This window comes from Curcuma longa, chromosome 15 (assembly GCF_044706935.1).
Source record: "Curcuma longa cultivar G26 ecotype Majalengka, Jawa Barat chromosome 15, ITB_CL_G26_1.1, whole genome shotgun sequence".
NCBI classification, from domain to species: domain Eukaryota; kingdom Viridiplantae; phylum Streptophyta; class Magnoliopsida; order Zingiberales; family Zingiberaceae; genus Curcuma; species Curcuma longa.
In genome coordinates this window covers 6,512,752-6,533,930 of record NC_133875.1, presented here as the reverse complement: position 1 = coordinate 6,533,930, position 21,179 = coordinate 6,512,752, and the positions used below count along the sequence as shown (strand labels likewise).

General features: G+C 32.7%; 3 protein-coding genes across 3 annotated transcripts; 1 reads left to right on the top strand and 2 right to left on the bottom strand.

Annotated features, from left to right (window-relative positions):
- Positions 1–4,058: 4,058 nt before the first annotated feature.
- On the top strand, positions 4,059–5,915 carry LOC141845927 (oryzain alpha chain-like). The gene is made up of 5 exons (XM_074733923.1): positions 4,059–4,305; positions 4,767–4,805; positions 4,894–4,922; positions 5,182–5,460; positions 5,847–5,915. Exons 1-5 carry the CDS (start codon positions 4,059–4,061, stop codon positions 5,913–5,915), a joined length of 663 nt encoding a protein of 220 aa, XP_074590024.1.
- Positions 5,916–7,463: 1,548 nt separating this feature from the next.
- Positions 7,464–8,082, bottom strand: LOC141846051 (RNA polymerase II C-terminal domain phosphatase-like 3). The gene is made up of 3 exons (XM_074734039.1): positions 7,859–8,082; positions 7,668–7,770; positions 7,464–7,562 (listed from the first exon to the last, which is right to left on the bottom strand). The coding sequence occupies exons 1-3, from the start codon at positions 8,080–8,082 to the stop codon at positions 7,464–7,466; spliced, it is 426 nt and encodes a 141-aa protein (XP_074590140.1).
- Positions 8,083–16,919: 8,837 nt separating this feature from the next.
- On the bottom strand, positions 16,920–19,263 carry LOC141846823 (mediator of RNA polymerase II transcription subunit 21-like). The gene is made up of 5 exons (XM_074734885.1): positions 19,184–19,263; positions 18,792–19,009; positions 18,424–18,495; positions 18,220–18,271; positions 16,920–16,998 (listed from the first exon to the last, which is right to left on the bottom strand). Exons 2-5 carry the CDS (start codon positions 18,993–18,995, stop codon positions 16,922–16,924), a joined length of 405 nt encoding a protein of 134 aa, XP_074590986.1. The 5' UTR covers positions 18,996–19,009; positions 19,184–19,263; the 3' UTR covers positions 16,920–16,921.
- Between the last annotated feature and the right edge of the window lie 1,916 nt (positions 19,264–21,179).

Below are 21,179 nucleotides of genomic sequence, written 5' to 3'. Positions count from 1 at the left end.
AAATCATGAGGTGAGATGTAGAAATATTTTATAGATTTTAGAAATATCTTTTAAGAATTTATAAATTAAATGTGCTCGTTTAGGATCATAATTTTTCCCCTAAAAACAATATGCATTTTCACTATTCACATACATCATCATTTTCTTTCTTTGATTGGCCTCTTATACAAAATTATAACAACTCCCAACATTCACCGGCGCTTCAAAATCTATACCAAAGAGAAGAACAGAACCGATAGGAAAAAAAAAATGACTACTCAACTAACAAGCAAACATATGAAACAAAATCACTAATTCAAGGATTAAAGCTACATCTCGATCCTATACATAGATAATCTTACTTTCTCTTTATTCATCTACCGAATAAATTTAAAATACAATTTATAGACGTTTAAAAATCGATCTTTAAAATATTTATCCTATTTAAAATTCATATTTCATTTTTTTATTATTTATCTGAGTATTTTAAGATGGCATTACAGAATACTCAATAACAAGCAAACATAAAACAAAATCAATAATTCATTAAAGCTACATCTCGATCCTATACATAGATAATCTTACTTTCTCTTTAAAATAAATTTAAAATACGATCTTTAAAAATAAAATATTTATCCTATTCAAAATTCATATTTCATTTTTTTATTATTTATCTGAGTATTTTAAGATGGCATTACACTCATGGGGGCAAGAGGCATGTGATGGCAAATCAAAGCATATAAATAAGAAGTTAAAAGATGGAGAATTGACTTTTCATAAACAATGAGAATAGAGAGAGGAAAACTAAATAGAAGAAGTGAGAAACTTCATTGCGACCCTACGCCTTCAAATTTTTTGGGCCAAATGTTAAAAGGGCCTTCCATTTTTTTTTAATTATCAAAAGGTTGTTCCTTTTTATTTTTTAATCAAAAGGCATTCTTTATCACTATTCAACCATACACATTTACCCTCCTATCCTTCAATACTATTCTTATTATTATTTTCCACCTAAATCTCCCATCTAAATTTTAAATTATAGCAGTTATGATTTTTAAAACTATTACACATATTTTATTAATTACAATTTCATAACTTTTACAATACATACTTTAAAATATTAATACTACAATGGTTACGATTTTATAATTATTATAATACAAATTCAATACTTTTTATCTACCATTCAATTATAACAATTATAAAATCGTAGCTGCCACAACTATTATAGCAGCTATGATTTCATAGTTACTACAATGCGAATTCGACTTACTCATCTAACATTCACATTACAACAACTACGAAATCTTAACTGTTATAACATATATAACAAATATAATTTTGTAAATGCTATAATGCATATGACCAATTCAGAATTTAAATGGAAGGTTTAAATGGAAGATAATGATAAGAACAATATTGGCGGACAAGAGAGTAAATATACAAGATTAAAGCAGGGCACCCTATGATTTGACCCAAAAAAGGCATCTTTTTTTATTTTTGCCCATTTTCTAAAGTGAGTTTGGCAGTAAAAAGTCCTACCCTAATGACTGTTAATCCAATCATAGCAATCGTAAAGAACTAGAATAAATATTTATAATTGCAAGCATTAATGCATCGTTGTTCGACAATACTATAGTTTCATTGATTGATCAAACACTATTCAAATAATGTAGATGGCTCCTAACTGGTCAATTATTTTAGTGTATTATTAAAAAATAGAAAGAAAAAACAAATCAACAATTGCAATATTTTTTACTGAGCTGCATATAAACGCCTTCTATTTAGTCCACAATATCCGAGGAGGGATTAAATCTGAAGCATCACAATTTCATCATTGTTCACGTCTTGACATCTTGCATGCCAAGGTTCCCAGTTTGATCCATTTTACGCGACCTGCTCACTTAACATTTATATTGTAGTAGCTACGAAACAATAACTATTACAACATATATAGCAACTATGATTTCGTAATTGTTACAACGCATCCAATCAATTCAGAATTTAGACAGAAAATAATAATAATAATAATATACTGAAAAATAATTGAGTAATTATATATGAATTTGATAAAAAATATATATAAAAGAAAAGCCCGTTTGATGATTTCAAAAGCGCTCTTTTTAACTTTTGGCTTATGCCACAGTTGATCGATCAAAATAAATCTCGGTGTCAACCCACCACCATCCATATGAGATTATAGGACTAACAAAATGTTAGAGAGGCCTTCACCAGAACCTAAAGTCTAAGTCAAAAGTCATCTCTAATTCGTGACAAGTGAGGCTATGATCACGGCGCCAACATCCCACATCTAACTCTTCCCAACACACTCCCCCTGCCAAGATATATTTGCTCTAAGACCAAAGTCACAGCTCAACCAGATGAGAGAACCAATCATTACTTTAAGGATGCCTATTCGGTTCAATCTGAACCAAATTGGAGTAAACCAATAACTTCTGTGTTAATTTACTAAAATAACATGTAATTTAAATAGAAACCAAACAAAAACTATTGTTCGGTTCAATTTAGTTTGAATTGGATTGACTTTCAAACATAATGATTTTTTTTTAAAATAATTATTATATTATAATTTTTGGATCAAAAAATTGTTGTTGAATCTTGTAAAATTTTCACATATTTATAATCAAATAAATATAGTATTATTCAAAATAAAACTTAATAACAAGTATATACTTTATTATACATAAGAGAAAATTTTGATTTTGTTTCATTTACATATAACCAACTCCACCTAGTGAGATAAGACTTGATTGCTATTGTTGTACAATATTATACATAAACATAGTACAACCATTATGTATTTATAATTATATTGTCATAAGCAAGTTTTTTGATATCGTTAGTCATAGAATTTTAATTTATAATTATTAGAATTTAAGTTTGTTGCATTAGTTTTATTGACATTAATAAGTGCTTTGATAGTGAACATAAATATATGATAACTAAGTCATCCTAACCGCCTATGTTTATTTGTTTCCAGTCAATTAGAAAAGGCAAAAGCAGGAAGGTCAAAAGGAAGATCCCGAATGCTAAATAATAACAATTGCTTGTGTATACAAGTCAAACTCAACTGAAGGAATATCATAGATTATTACCATTATTAAATGCCACCCTACGTAGTAAGCTTGCATTGAAGGATCCAATGGGCAATGGAAAATTGTCAAAATAATATTTGCAATACTAGTTTACCTGGGGATATTTTTAGTAATAATGTTATATAGTCAAAGGCTAAAATATAGAGAACCCTAAATAATTGGAACACATGGTCATCATGTCTAATAGAGAAGATGCTGGCTAAATGTATGAGGAAACAAAATGATACAGGAAGGGGGTGGAATTATATAGCCAAAAATTCTTCAAATTGAAACTCAGACTGCTATATCCTGTACATAAGTTGTTAAGGCATTAGAAAAGAAATTACTCAAAAAATAAATCATCTTAATGACCGAAATACCAATAAAATTTAATTATCTTTATTTCAATACTAAATGAGTTCCATCTGAATACATCTAAAAAAATCCAAAATGTAAAATCAAACAGCATGAAAAATAGAAGTTGCAATATGAAAATAATAGGAAAGTTAACATACAGTCACTTTAATTGGTCTGTTTTTTTAAGGTTCACACAGTTATCTGCTGCCTGATTGAAGAGTTCTTGTACCTGCTTCAACTCTTTCTCTGTATTTTTAATTAGTATTTTTTGCCCTGAGACCATGGTTGAGTTGGTTACTATGTGATAGATAATGTTACAGTGGGCAAGGGTGAATCTCGATGAAGCCGATCGAGACAATACTCTCTCTCGTAGTGGCCCACTGTATTACTTCCTCACAGATAGTCGTGAAGTTGGCCGTGTGGGGCTGCTGGAATGGTAGATTCCACCTTTTACTGCAGTGAAGCATTTTTTTTGGTGAAAAACTTTTGATGTTTGCAGAGCCGGCCCTAGGCCAGGGCAGCTAGGGCAACCGCCCAAGGCCCATAAGTTAATAGGGCCTAGAAATTTGCAGGGCAAACAGGGCCCTGAATCAATTACCGCCTCAGAAGGAGCACAATTACCTCCGAATCATGGAGGAGCACAATTCGGCGGTCGAGCGCGGGGAGTACGCCTACCGCCTCGGGATGAATCGGTTAGCTGACCTCACCAACGAGGAGTACCGGGCCAGGTTCCTCAGGGACTTCTCCCGGCTGAGGAGATCCGCCTCTTGGAAGATCAGCAACCGGTGCCTACTGAGAGAAGGGCACGATCTGCCTGATTCCATCGATTGGAGGCAGAAGGGCGCCGTCGTCGCCATAAAGGATCAGGGCAATTGCGGTGAGCTATTCCCTCCTTAATTTGTTGACTTCAGAATTTCGTTCAACTTTTGACAAAAAAGGTGCTGTTTAGAGTAATTGGTATGAGGATCTGCTTCTACCTCTTCTTTAACTCATATTGTATGAACATTTTGCAAGATCTAGAAATTCATCTACTGCTAGTGTCGAAATCTTGAAACTTATCAAATGAAGATTTTTCACTTGGTACTAGTATTGTTAAAATTAAGTGGATGATAGGGTTTTCACTTGGTACTACCTGCCAAGCTAAATCACTGTTTAAGCTTGTTCGATAGAGTTATTCTATTTGACCTTTGCATATTAAATGAACATAAATAAATTCTTACTGAGCAAATTTGTGAGAGATTTCTAGCAAGTTATGGCAAACCAAAGATGAGATGTAAAGTACTCCGTTTCAAATGATCTCAACTGGTAAGCTAATTATGCTTTTGATGGTGTCTATAGGAAGTTGTTGGGCGTTCTCTGCAGTTGTTGCCATCGAAGGTAATTGCATTGGTTTGAATCATCTAATCCAGTGTTTTCCTGACAAAAGCTTGTTTGTGTATCTCATCATCCTTGATGAGTATTTCAGCATATTGTCTAGTTAAGAAATACATCCAGGTGTGAATCTTTAGGTGGCCAATTGGATTGGTTTTATGGGACGTTTTTCTTATAAACCACTTTGATATGTTTTCTTCAACACTTGCCATGCTTTATATCATTGCCAAAGACAATAGTTTTACTAAGCTGTGAAAGTTTTTCCTCCATACATATAGTTTACTGTATTGCAAGTGCTCTAGACATTTAGGTGCCAGTAGATGCAAATTCCACAACACAAAATGTTTCTCTTCTACATGCTTTCATAATATAATTTTTGCAGGGAATATTCACCGGAAGCTGTAATATTTCATCAAATCATGCTACGACCATAGTAGGCTATGGTACTGAAAATGGCAAGGACTACTGGATTGTCAAGAACTCATGGGGTGTAACCTGGGGAGAGGCTGGTTACATTCGAATGGAAAGGAACATTGCAAATTCTACTGGCAAATGTGGTATTGCAAGGTTTGCTTCTTACCCCGTAAAAAAAGGGGCCAACCTGTGCTACACTGTTGCCTCTACCTCTTCTTCCGCGTCTTCCCTCGTCGGGCCTCTTACCGTCTGTGATGACTACTACACTTGCTCTGGTAGCACCACATGCTGTCTTCATCCAATTTGGAGCTTCTTCATTACGAAGAAAAAAAAAGAATATTTCAATAGAATTTGTAGTGGCAATTCAAAAAATTTTGACTTTTTTGTTCTCTTTTATATGTTTAAATATTATTTAGAGTATTGTTATCATTTTAAATAGGATAAATTATTCTTTTTTGTCTTGAAACTGTAATTGCTTGGAGAGTACTGTGCCAGGAAAAATTATAATTTCGCTCAGGGCCCTTGTACAACTAGGACCGGCTCTGAATGTTTGAAGGATCGGAGTGCATTACTTAGAAAAGCTTTTTTATCGAGGAAATTCATTTAATTTGCAAAGTGTGGAATTCTATTCAGGAACTTAGCATTGGAGTAAATTTTAGCACTTCTCCCGACTTATTTGAAAAATTATTTGGAGGGCCCTGATCATAATGGTCGTGTTTAATTTTAATTATGCATAAATTTCAATATTAGTAAGTCAAAAATAATAATTAAAAGAATCAAAATATAACTATGATAATTGATATTAATTAAATCGAAGAGAATAATGATAAAATATAATCGTATATCAAAATAATACAATAATATATAGATAATTGATGAATATTAATTATGATATAAATGTTAATTTTGAGTAAGGCCCATTTGAAATCAGGGGTCAATAATGGTATTATCTTTTGTTTTTTCTTTTAATTGTGGATTGGTAATTAAATTTATCAAATTTACTCATTTTATTTTTATTCTTATTGAATTCTTGAGCCCACTAACTAACCGACCCTTCCACTTCTACTTCTGTTCTGTCGTATCAATTTTGAATTAGAAATAGAAAGAGAAAAGTAATTTCTTTTCAAAATTAAAAGCTCACTAAATACTTTAACCCAATTAAAAAATAAGCTAAGCCAATGTTTGCTACGTTTAAAAGATATGATAACGGGTACAAATAGAATTAAGGGAAGGGATAACTTATGCTTTAATTATCCAATAGCTAGTAATCCCACCTCAAGTCAAGACAATACTTAATTTCAAAAATTAATATATTAATTATTCCAAGATTGGAATATATTAAAATAATCCGACGACGACGGCAAATTAATTATAGACCAATCACGTACTACTTATTCTACTAATTAATAAATATAATTAATTAAACTGGCTGGTGATCGATTTGTTTAATCCAATCTACGTACTGCTCCTCTTTACATATATGCATGCATGTGTGTGATATAATTAGGCACATGCAAATTAATTAATCTTAATTAATTTCCAGTACGTACTACTGTTTAATTTGTCCGTTAGTTTCGTTTTCTTTTGTTGTAATATATATAAATTAATTAAGCTAATTAATTAAGAACAAGAGATCGAGACGATCCGATCGATGGGGAGCTAGTTACGTTGTTACAGCCACGTACGGCTGTGGACAGACAGACGACGGCTGTGGCTAGCTGCAACAAAATTCAATAGAAATATATAGATTTGGATCATGCGGGTGGCCGATCGATCGATATATCAAAAGAGCATATATTACCGATCCAAGTTATTTCATCGATCATTCCATTGTGTTCGATCCCCGAGTTTCCTGTGCGATAGGCACTTACCTACCACACAAGGCTCATTCCCCCTAATAATGCTTTGCATTATATTTTCCACACTTGGTCTCAAAGGAGCACCAACTCATAGATATTTTCCCAGTAACCTTTTAGTCTCAAAGGGGTACCTTTGGTATTTCCCCAGTAACCGCAGGTCTCAAAGGGGTATCATATGAGTTTTTAAACTCGATCGAGTAGTGTTTCTCCAGTAACCAAAATGCAGTGGGAGTCCCCAAGGAAACTAAGGTACTATCCAATGTAATGACGAATAATAACTTTTCTCGGATATATATACTTCAAATTAATCAAGTTTAAAATGTATACAAGTGTATCAGACAAATACGACTGTAGCATATATAATCCAGAACAACGACAAATAAAGAGCTAGCTATGCTCTGAGAGTGCTAGCAAGTATGCTTCTGACGTCGACATGACTCGTAGTATACTGATGCACCAAGTGGTAGTCGTCATGAACTCTCTGTAGCACCTGCTCAATGAAAATAAATTTTAAAAATATTAAATCATTTAAAATTCAAATTAGTCCTCTCTTAATTAGTACAAAAGTAAGTTAGAAAAAAAATTAATTTCTTACCGATGAGACGGATGCTAAAGCATCATCATCATCCACGCCAGTATAGAGTGGTGAATCTCCTGTCACCCTATACTTACGCCAAGTGTAAGGAAAATAGGCGTATCTGCACAAATTCAATTGTCAACCATTTAAATTATGAATAAAAAAGATTAATCAAATAATTAAAGAAATATTACTTTATTTATATATACCTCTGAATGAGAATCAGATTCCATTGATTATGTGGCCAAACTTCCACAGTATCATCCAAAATTAATACATCAGACTCCAAAGAAGTGACTTGATTTAAATTTTTGACTAATGAGCCACGATCATCTATGCTCGCATCCTCTCTGGAGATGATCCTACCGAAGAATATAGTGCCTGTGGGGTCTAATAGATCAACCATCGCAGCTGCATATCTCTGAGTCCCCATAGTAACCACGTGTAAATCAAATAATTCTCTCGCCTACAATTGAAAAACAAACGAAAAGATTAGTACTGTTATGTACACTAGAGCAATAGAGCATATCTATCACAGAAGAAGAAAATTAAAGGTACGTACGTATAGGGCAGTGCAATTACAAAACTAAAACTAGATTATAGATTAATTAATACAAAACATGCATGCAATATTAATTATAAATTTATTTATAAAACACTATAAACAAATTAATTAAGAAAATTAAAAAACCCTACTATACTAATTATTAATCTAGCTAGACCAATTAACCAAATCACAACATCATATATGTTGGGCCCGAGACTCTTTCATAATTAATCTTTTCCAATATTCTTAATTCGGTTATGTATGAAAAAATAGAAAGAAAATGACTGAAAGGTATAGAGCGCATGCAACAGATAATCGAAATTAACTTAGCGAATATATATAATCGAATATATATCCCTAAGCCCCTGGCCTCTTTTGACAATATTAATTAATTACTTAATCTGAGACTAGACTGATCGATCGGGCACTATGAAGCTAGCACTCTCCCTAGCTAGGGCATTAATTCACATGTATCTTCACATCTTTAAGAAGAGAATTAAGCTAAGACTAGTTTTGATAGAAATTAAACAAGTTGATCTCTAATTCACATCTTCGTCACAGACTTAATTGATCCAAAGAAAGACAGTACTGCTATGCGTCCGGCCACTCCGATCCTTTACGGACTTGCATACCAGTTATATATTTCGGGTCATGTCATCACACCCTCCCCGCATCTCCAGTCCCCGGCCCATGCAGATCAGTAGTCCCTTCCCCAAACAGATGGAAAATTGGTATTCACAGTAGAGAACTATACGTATATATAGTCATTAATTACCTTTACAAGGAATTCTCTGATTCCGGGTCTCAGTTTCGTCCAAACTCCAAGATTCTTGACGCAGAAAAGATCACAGTCTTCCTGCATACTCATTTTCTTCCTCAAAACTCGTCTATCAGCAGGATCAACTCGATCAAACTGATGCAAAACGCGCGGTTAATACATTTAATTATTTAAACAAAATCGATAAACAACATATATAAATACAATGCAAGATGGATTATATATATTACCTGGATGGTGTCTAGGAGCGTGAGATCTAAATCTAAAACCAACGCCAATTTAGGCGTAGAAATAGGCAAGTCTACTCGTTGCTTTTTGGTAGCATTGTCTACGCCGGCGCTGGACTCATCCACGATGCGCTTGCGTCCTCTGTTTTCATGCGATCCACCGATCGGTGTTTTGATGTCAGATACCAGCCGCAGAGTAGTCGTCATCAGAATCAAGGAGATGATGAGGATCGGAGGAGAATTTCGGGAGAGAGGGAGTGGAGACGTGAATTTCGAATCACTGGAGAGAACTGGACGAGAGAGGAGAGAACTGGAGAGAACTGGAGAGAGGGAATGGAGACGTGAATCGGCGAGTGAGGGTGTTTGAAGAATAAAAAAGAAAAGAGCTATTTATACATAATTGAATAAATATAACGTTTTTCTTTTTTAATCTTTAATTTTTAATTTTTATTTTTCAATTTTGTTAAAACAAAGTATTAATTCCCGCCATTTCATTTACGCTTCATTTAAGAAATGTTAAGATATCAAAAAACTAAAATGTTGAATAAGATATATATTATTTGTAAAAGATATCACAAAAAATTTAAGAAAAAAAATTAAAAAGACATATTAGCTAGTGTAATAAATAAATATTTAGATAGGTCAAAAATGAAAAAAATCATCGAATTACCATTTATTTAGCTAGATCATAAAAGAGTCGAACCTATAATTATAAATATTGTATTTATGTTTAAAAAAAGTATAATATAATTAAATAATAAATGAATGGATAAAAAAATAATAAATCAAATAATGAAATAGGATATCTTAAGAATCTCGAGAAGCAAGAACACATTTGGTTGAAATTTTATTATTATTATTATTTAAAAAAATTTAAGAGTTCAAAAATAAATAAAATAAATATTTTCCATGTCTAATGATGAATCATTTCGATTAGCATCTCACCAAGCACTAATAGCAACATCGATGTGAATAAATAAAGGTAGCGTAAATAGTCTTCGACAAAGAGTTAGCAATTGAGGATCATTCTTCTTTGACAATGTGTTGCCATTTCACATCAAAGCTAGCGATGCAGTTTTGAGATGCGTGAACTCTGAGATGAATCTCAATTTTGAGTGATTTAGTTAATTAGCTAGATAAAATAAGATTATGATTTTTTTTACATAAAGATTTAGTGCTAAGTCAATGCCCACCAAAATTAGTCAAGGACATCATCATATCAAATTCTAATGATTTCCAACAATATAATGCCTAGACATCTCAGTTCTTTAATCAACAATGGATGAATTTTAAATAAGATGAATATTTTAGATAAGCGAGGTGTGCATAAATTGTCTATTTCTTTGATTAATGAGGCAATATTCGAACACCTTGATTATCAGAAAAAATAATAATAATAATGGATGAAGAGCTTAATGAACATATTCTTTGAATTGCCAAAGAAATTTGAGATGAAAGTAATAGTGATCATCAGAATCAAGTATAGACAGACCTATGGATTAATAGACAACATCAACTCATATCACAGCCATGGCACACCACTTGCAGCTGTAATGACTGCAAGAAGAACAACTATCAGTTGGGATTACAAGGGCATGCAAACAATTTTCATTATGATAAAGCATTGGATTCAGAAGATATCATCAATAAATAAAAAGTCAAAAAACAAAAATAAAAAGTCAAAAAACAAAAAAAAAAGAAGTTTTTAAATAACTTGCACAGCAAAAAGCCGAGTCTTGACACGGCCATTGATTCACTTGAAATTCCACAAGTACGTGTGCATGTCTGATTTCGTTGATGCAGTCATGCAGATCAAAATAGACCCACGCGGATTCCATTCCCTCTTTCATTCCCAGACTTGACCGTAACATTCTTATTTAATCAGATATATATAAACAAACAATCTATAAATTTGAATTGACTGGATAATAAGAAAGTCAGAGGGGGCGGGGAGCCAAAGTATTAATCTAATCCCTCCATTATATATGATCAGGTCAGATCAGTTGATTAAGAACGCTAACAAAAGATTTGCAGTACTTTAATGATTAATATATTATTCCAATATGGAATTAATCCAACGACGGCGGCAAAGACCAATCACTACTTATTCTACTAATTAATAAATTAAACTGGCTGGTGATTTGTTTTAATCCAATCTACTGCTCCTCCTCTTTATATATATGTGTGTGGATAAGGCACAGGCAAATTAATCTTTTCCAGTACTACTGTTTGTCCGTTTTGTTGTAATTAAGCTAAGAACAAGAGCTAGATAGAGAGACGATCGATGGGGAGTTGTTGCAGCCACGGCCGGGTCGCCGCATGGACAGACGACGGCAACGGCGACGGCGGGCGTGGCGAGGGAAGCCTTTGGAAAAGCTACGAGAGAAGAAGAGGAGGGCGGCGGAGGCTTGTACGGTGGTTAAGGTTAAGATTTCGAAGAAGCAACTTGAAGAGTTGTTGAGGAGCAGCGCGGGTACTGTTAATGGCGGCGGTGGTGTGGAAGTGGATGATCGGCTTCTCATCGCTGGAATCATGAGCCGAGGCGTGGTTTGCCATGCGCGTCGTCGGCAGCGGAGGTGGGCGCCGGAGCTGCAGCCGGTGCCGGAGATGGCCGGGGAAGACGGTTGTTTATGAAAGTTGATGCATCATTAGTTAGTTAATTGGTTAAACCATGTAATTAATTATATGTAATTATATATAATAATTATATCTTTTCATTTTTTTTTTCATCTTTGGCGAAAAGGGTTGAACATGGAGAGAAGTTGAAGAGAAAGGAGAGGAGGAAGATTGAAGAAAAAAGTAAAAATAAATAAATATTTTTTCATTAGTTCTTTATTTATTTTATTTACAGATGTGATGTGATGGTTTGTTAAAAAAATTTATAAATTATAAGCATTATTAATAGAGAATACTTTCAGCTATCACCATGGGGGATTGTTAGAAAAAAAACTCATAATTTATCCTTTACTTGGAAGAAAAATAGGAAAAGAAAAAAATATATATATAGTGATAATATTCATGAAGAAAAATTATAGACTGTTGTTGTTGATGAACAATATCCACTAATAATTTATGAATCATATTTATTTAAAAAACTCTTATTAAATTTATAAATAAATAAATAATTTCTAAAAGGAATAAATGAGATTGTAATATCACACTCATTAATTAATTAAATAAATTTAAAAATGTAAAATTTTTAAATAATTAAATAAAATTAAATTAAGAATTTGAAACAAATTAAACTCCAATCATGCTCAAATTGAACTCAAGCTCCAAAAAAAATTAGCCCAACTTAATAATCATTTTAACTGTTTGATTTATTTTAATTAAATTTGACTTAACTCAATTAACTTATCAAATAAATTTAAATAATAAAATATTTGGTTCGGCTTCTCATTTAAAACCCTGATTAGAGATAGGTACCAAAATATCACCAACAAAGTTGATAGAATCATTTTTATCATGATATATCTTTTACATGTTAATATATTTTTATCTACCAAAATAATTTAAATCAAATCACTTTAGTGATATTCTCATATATGGAAAAAAAATTAAAAGTTCACGTAGAGATCCATAAAAATTAATTAAATCATGAGATGTAGACATATTTTATAGAGTTTAGAAATATCTTTTAAGAATTTATAAATTAAATGTGCTCGTTTAGGATCATAATTTCCCCCTAAAAACAATATGCATTTTTCACTATTCACATACATCATCATTTTCTTTGTTTGATTGGCCTCTTATACAAAATTTATAACAACTCCCAACATTCTCCGGCGCTTCAAAATCTACACCAAATGAGAAGAACAGAACCGATGGAAAAAATATATATATATGTGAGTACTCAACTAACAAGCTAACATATGAAATAAGATCACTAATTCGAAGATTAAAGCTACATATCTTACTTTCTCCTTATTCACCTACCGAATAAATTTAAAATATAATTTATATACATCCAAAAATCAATCTTTAAAATATTCATCCTATTTAACATTCATATTTTATTTTTTATTATTTATATGAGTATTTTAACATGGCATTACACTTAAGGGAGGAAGAGGCATGTGATGACAACTCTTCAACAAAGTAGAATCCACCATCTAACGGTCCTACACGGTCAACTTTACGATCATCTGTAAAGAAGTAAATTGAGAAGTTACAGTTGACTACTACGAGAAAGGGCATTACTTCGACTTTATCGAAATTTAACCCATGCCCAAATCATATAAATAAGATGTTAAAAGATGAAGAATTGACTTTTCATAAACAATGAAAATAGAGAGAGGAAAACTAAATATAAGAGAAATTTCATTGTAACCCTACACCTTCAATTTTTTTGAGCCAAAAGTTAAAAGGGCCTTTTTTTTATTTGAATTATCAAAAGGCCATCTCTTTTATTTTTTTAATCAAAAGACATTCCTTATCACTATTTAATCATATACATTTAATTTACTTTTCTACCCTTTAATATTATTCTCATTATTATTTTCTATTGAAATCTGCAACCTAAATATGTAACAGTTATGATTTTTATAACTATTATAAATATTGTATTAGTTATAATTTCATAATTTTTACAATACATACTTAATCGGTTCAAAAATTTTAATATTATAATAATTATAATTTCATAATTATTATAATACAGATTTAACTCTTTTTGTTTACCAATTAATTATAATAATTATAAAATTATAACTACCACAACTATTATAGTAATTATGATTTCATAACTACTATAATATGGATTTGACTTACTCATTTAACAATCATATTACAATAATTATGAAACCGTAACTGCTACAATATGTATAATAAATATAATTTTGTAACTACTATAATACATTTGAATCTGACTCATCAGAATTTAAATAGAAGATTTAAACGAAAGATAATAATGAAAATAATATTAGAGGACAGAAGAGTAAATATACGTGATTGAATAATGAAAAGGAAGCCCTTTTAATTAAAAAGTAAAGTAGGGCATCCTATGATTTGAAAAAAAAAATCATCTTTTTTTATTTTTGCCCATTTTCTAATGTGAGCTTGGCAGTATAAAAGTCCTATCCTAATGACTGTTAATCCAATCATAGCAATCATAAAAAAAACTAGAATAAATATTTCTAATTGCCAGCACTAATGCATCGTTGTTTAATAATACTATAGTGTCATTGATTGATAAAATACTATTCAAATAATGTAGATGGCTCCTAGCTGGTCAATTATTTTAGTGTATTATTAAAAAATAGAAAGAAAGAAAAAAAATCAGCAATTGCAATGTTTTTTACCAAGCTTCATATAAACGCCTTCTATTTAGTCCACAATACCCGAGGAGGGATTAAATATGAAGCATCACAATTTCATCATTGTTCACGTCTTGACACCTTGCATGCCAAGGTTCCTAGTTTGATCCATTTACAAATCTAATCTTGCTAATCGATGACATGTGAGACCTAACAAATGGTGGCACATAGATTACAGACAACAATTCCAATTACAATATCTTAGCCTAGGAGTAGAAACAGTAGAGTTCCAAATATCACAATTTGAAAACTAGCCATTAGCATATTAGGCTTTGGGAGAAAATTAGGACGTCTCTTTGTTTAATTTGTTTTTTTTTGGAATTATCAAAGTAATGTTATTTTTTAATTTTTTTAATTAAAAAGGACACCTCACCTCATCAATAACTCATGTACAATTATCCAAGTATCCTTCGATACTGTTCATATTATTATCTCCTGTTTAAATCTTGAATCGATCAAGCGTGTTGTAACAACTACAGTTTTATAATTGCTACACATATTATAACAATTACAATTTTATAACCACTATGCTTATTTAACCTATTCAAAAATATTCATATTGTAACATTTATGATTTTGTAGCTACTACAACGCGGATTCAACTATGTTCATCTATCATTTACGTTATAATAACTACGAAACCATAATTGTTACAACTGTTATAACAATTATGATTTTGTAGCTGCTATAACGCAGATTCAACCTGCTCACTTAATATTCACGTTGTAGCAGCTACGAAACAGTAACTGCTACAACATATATAGCAACTATAATTTCGTAACTACTACAACGCACCCGACTAGTTCAAGATTTAGACAGGAAATAATGAAAACAGTATATTGAAAACAATTGGGTAATTATATATGAGTTGTTGGTGGAGTGAGATGCTTTTTTGATTAAAAAAAAATACAAAAGAAGAGCCCGTTTGATGATTCCAAAAAATAAGAGCACTCTTTTAATTTTTAGCTTATGCCACAGTTCATTGATCAAAATAAATCTCGATGTCAACCCACCACCATCCATATGAGATTATAGGACTAACAAAAGGTTGGACAAGCGTTCACCATAACCTAAAGTCTAAGTCAAGAGTCATCTCTAATTCGTGACAAGTGAGGTTATGAACATGGCGCTAACATCCCACATCTAACTCTTCCCCACACACTCCCCGTGCCAAGATTTGCTCTTAAGACCAAAGTCACAGCTCAAATAGATGAGAACAGCTCAACCAAATGAGAGAACCAACCATTACTTTAAGGATGCCTATTCAGTTCAATCTGAACCAAATTGGAGTAAACCAATATCTTCTGTGTTAATTTACTGAAATAACATGTAATTTAAATCGAAACCAAACTAAAAGTATTGTTCAGTTCAATTTAGTTCGGTTTGAATTGAATTGGCTTCAAACATAATGATTGATAATCAAATAAATATAGTGTTATTCAAAATAAAACTTAATAACAAGTATGTACTTTATTATACATAAGAGAAAATTTTAATTTTGTTTCATTTACCTATAACCAACTCCACCTAGTGGGATAAGACTTGATTGTTGTTGTTGTACAGTAGTATACATAAACATAGCACACCCATTATGTATTTATAATTATATTGCATTAAGCAGGTTTTTTTGATATCATTAGTCATGGATTTTTAATTTATAATTATTAGAATTTAAGTTTGTTGCATTAATTTTATTGACATTAATAAGTGCTTTGATAGTAAACATAAATATGATAACTAAGTCATCCTGACCGCCTATGTTTATTTGTTTCCAGTCAATTAGAAAATGCAAAAGTAGGAAGGTCAAAAGGAAGATCCAGGATGCTAAATAATATCAATTGCTTTTGTGTATACAAGTCAAACTCAACTGAAGGAATAGCATAGATTATTACCATTATTAAATGCCACCCTTTGAGTAGTAAGCTTGGATGGAAATAGTGAAGGATCCAATGGGCAATGGAAAATTGTCAAAATAATATTTGCAATACTAGTTTACCTGTGGATATTTTTAGTAATAATTTTATATAGTCAAGGCTAAAATATAGACAACCCTAAATAATTGGAACACACGGTCATCATGTCTAATAGACAAGTTGCAGGCTAAATGTATGAGGAAACAAAATGATACAGGAAGGGGGTGGAACTGTATAGCCAAAAATTCTTCAAATTGAAACTCAGACTGCTATATGCTGTACATAAGTTGTTAAGGCATTAGAGAAGAAATTACCCAAAAAATAAATCATCTTAATGACTGAAATACCAATAAAATTTAATTATCTCTATTTCAATACTAAATGAGTTCCATCTGAATACATCTAAAAAATCCAAAATGTAAAATCAAACAGCATGAAAAATAGAAGTTGCAATATGAAAATAGTAGGAAAGTTAACTTACAGTCACTTTAATTAGTCTGTTTTTTTAAGGTTCAAACAGTTATCTGCTGCCTGATTGAAGAGTTCCTGTACCTGCTTCAACTCTTTCTCTGTATTTAGATAGATAATTCAAAAATAATAATAATCAGATAAATGAGATAAAATGATTTAATAGCATTATAGACCATTTTCAAAATGAATCATATATTCTATTCCTTATTGACCTGTGTGCCTGTTTAGGCTAATCATCATTCACTGTTGTGAAATAAAATGATTGGAAGAGATAATTATTCACTCAATATGTTTTTTGTATAAATGATGCCTTATTTATAGAGATTGTGGCATAACATCAAAGGAAATCAATATATTGTAATACTAAATGCAAATATATATTACATTTCAAGAAAATATCAGAAGCAGATCAGAAAATAATCAGAATGAAACAAAATGAAATTGGTAAAGATTGGCTAGAGATTATGTGATCATCTCTTTCCTTTAATACCCCCTTTCAAACTGAAGATGCTGAAAGAAGTTTCAGTTTGAATTGAATCAAAAGAAAATGATTGGAGGAGCAAATGCTTTCAGATTTCTGAAGCAAGATCAGTGGCACGCTTAACCTAGGATGATTTGTACCAACTTCAGGATGATAGGACATCTGCAACACATCCACAGATTCGAGTTTACCATCTAATGGCAACTCGGATGATACACATGGTCCAAGATGACCTACACATCTTAAAACCAAGATAACAAGATGATGTGGATATAATAAGATTTTTCAGTTTGAGAAACAATAATGTAACTCGATGTTTGTGCTCATTGTGACTAGCATAGCAATTCACCGAAACTTTATTAAGCAACATGAGAAAGAACCAGAACATGCAGAGGCATAAAGGAGTTTAGTTGGATGAGCAAAATCTGAGGAAGCGAGTGCTGATGAGTATCTTGTTCATGAGAATCTTGACCTTGGGGTAGTGGTGACTGGAGACAGTAATCTAGAGGATGGCAAAGGACAATTTGATGAAGAGTAGAAAGCAAGGAGGATGAATGATAGGTATAGGATGGAGAGGAGGCCAAGCGTGAGGCATTGCCTTGAAGCTAATTCTCAAGGGGATTAGACAAAGAAGGGTGATAGTGCTGATACCATGTAAAATAAGATGATCGGCGAAAAGTGACTAATGCAAATTTCTCAAACTTGAACGAAATTTGGTCCATACATCACAATGATGAAAAGTTTAATGTATGTCTGTAGATCAAATAAACTATCATATCAACAATGATACAATATTAAACTATCATATCTACTCCAGGATGGTAGAAAAACAACATGCCTGCAGCCTCTAGTTGTTTTTCAAGCTCCAAACCTACTGCTTTATTCTCTTCCTGAAAATCAAGTGACAAACAAACATGTCAGAACTTTCAGCTCATTAAAGTACCAACATAAAGTTGTGCCATTTTGCCCTTTGAAACTCCAGTTTTTCCTGTTCTATAGATCAATGAGAACTGAGAAGATTAGGACAAATGATTCAGCTTACCTGGAGTTCTGCAATTCTTTTGAGCTGAGCTTCTTCCCCTGACAAGGGCAAGGCAGTAACAAGAACATCAAACTGTTAAAAAAAACAGAGTCCTTAGTATCAATATAGAGAATACAATAACGAGCTACAAAAGACATTATCGATAAGGTTGCAGATCGGTACAAGAAAATACATCATCAAACACAAGAATTATGGCATTGATCAATAAAAAGAATACAGAAATTTCATCTGCTGACTTTCATCCACTCCATTCAATCTGTCCCATTTCCCACCGAAAGCAATCACTACATTTTCAACATTAAAGACACTTAAAATACCCAATTTCTGGTGAACTCACTGCGACTCAGTAAGAACAGCAAAAAAGTTACCTTCTTTGCAGCTTCCACTAGAGCGGCACTCATTGTCTTAGGATACTCAGCGCCAATTGTCTCTTCTGAGGCATTAGCTGTTGGCTCAGGATAGTTAGGTGACAAGCGTACAGGCGGAGCATCTCTCTGCAAGGTCCCAAATGTGTTCATGGCAAGCAAGGCCATGGCGTTCACTTGCTCTTGTAGCTGAGAAACAATATCCATGATGCGCACTCAATCTATCCCAGAAACAGAACATCCCCAGATGAGAAGAAACACACAAGCCACAAAACGGAGTTTGGAAAAAGACCATTTCATGTTGATGATAAAGTCGGCACAAAACCCTCGCCGGCGGCCCTCGGAGGACGGAAGCATACCTGCACAACTAGAGAGAATGAAAGAGGAGGAAATACCTGCGTCCAGCAACGGGAGGAGGAGGAGGGGCGTCGTCGGCGGAAGGAACCGCAATCGGTCGGGACTGGGAGAGTGTTTTGTAGGGTTTCACGACCATGATCTGATCGAGAATGGCAGTGTTTAGCTGAGGCATCACAAGAACACTATCAAAATACCATCTTGGAACAAAACATCCATCTTGTGGGGATAATCGGATAAAGCAAATTAAGCTGAACTCCAGTTTATTTCCTCTGCCAACTTGATTATTTCAGCTGTAAAATGGCTTGAATATATATGTAGATAGATTGACTTAGCCGATCGACTTTCATGACGGTGGCTGCCATGTTCCAGGTTGATAAGTTGAGCCAGATCCTGTTGGCTCTGAAGACCTGAAATTAAGTTTCAAGTTAGAATACACCGCTATGCTTGCCATAGTTTTGCAGCTTGGATCATACTTCATTGCATCTATGTGAAAACTAGCATATCTCAAGTTCTGTGATCAGTCTCATAAAACAATGATGAAAAAATGGAGAATCTCTATGGCAAGAAAGAGTAAACTAATTAATATTGGACAAAACAATAGAAAAAAAAAAATATTGGGACTCCTGACAAGGCATCACATATATTGATCAGATTACACTAATTCTGTTGGTAATATCCACCTGAATCAATCTTTTCATCTCTATTTGACATTTTGTAGTCATAACAAAAGATATCGATGTAAACTCCAAAACACCAACAATGTAGAAAGATAAATAAAACCCAAGAAAAGAAATTATCTCTTTCACTCGAGAATTCCAAACAATGCATGCTAGTACAACATGATGCTAGTTTCACTTTCAATTACCCTCGTAAAATCCCAAAATATTCTCTAAATGGGCAATAGTGTCATGGTAGGATATTTAGGTTGTCACCCAGGTACCTGCGGTTCGATACCCAGCTACGACGTATTTGTAGAAATTTTTCTCTAAATGGGAAGCGTAATCAAAGGATGCTGGGCGTCTGGGTTAGCCGTGCGTGCACTTCCCGATTTACCCTGGTGGCCAGTGGGAAACTTGGTGGGACCGGGCCGGTCTCCCCCAGAGATAGTCAATGGGGCTAACTGGGATTTAAAGATTGTGATGTATGTAATATATTCCACTCATGGTAGAGTTATAATTATGCACCTTGAGAATTAATGACTTTTGCATCAAAATATTGTTTATGCTAATAGTCTTAGCATACCCTGCTTGAAATATTATCTTGAACTGATCTTTAAGATGTATGCTGTAAAGCATTGGTGAGCTTACGATTCCACTAGGGTTAACTTTTTTATTGTGCTTGACTAATTTACAAGGTTATTGTTTCTGTTAATCCGGATTTTGTTAGAAGAAAATTGTATACTTTGTAATATTAAGGGCCGTGTATCTGTATAAGAAAATTGTATATTGAAGAGACATGTCTTGTATTAATTTTTGAAATGCTTCTCTATTCATCATTTAATAGTGTTGCAACAGATGAGAAATCCATCAACTGAAGAAAGTAGTGTAACAATATAATTTAATGTTTGTGATCATATCACTTTCACATGTGTATCATCCATAAGAGTGCTTTTCATCTTGTTCTTATTAGCTTTTAAGAAGTCAAATTTCATATCAAGTGAGTCAAAGATATACTTTGGCATTTAACTCTTGCGTTGTATGATGTTGTTTGACCTGTAAAACTTCATATCATTGTCAATATGGACAAGTTGAAGGTAATGGTGCATAGGAGCTTTTTTTTTTCTTTCCCTTTCAGATAGAAAAAAAAAGTATGGAATATTTTCTCCAACATTTTGTTTTTTAAAAACAAAATTAAGAGGTCCAGACAACAATTTAAGAAAGTGATGATAATCTATACCTTATTGTATTATTATAAATAAAAAAATAATTATCTTTATAAATGAATCAATTTATATCAATCAATTGGTTTAGCTCTAATTAATTGTACAATCAAAAGTCAAACCAAATGGTTTTGTGCAATGGGCATAGCAGCTCA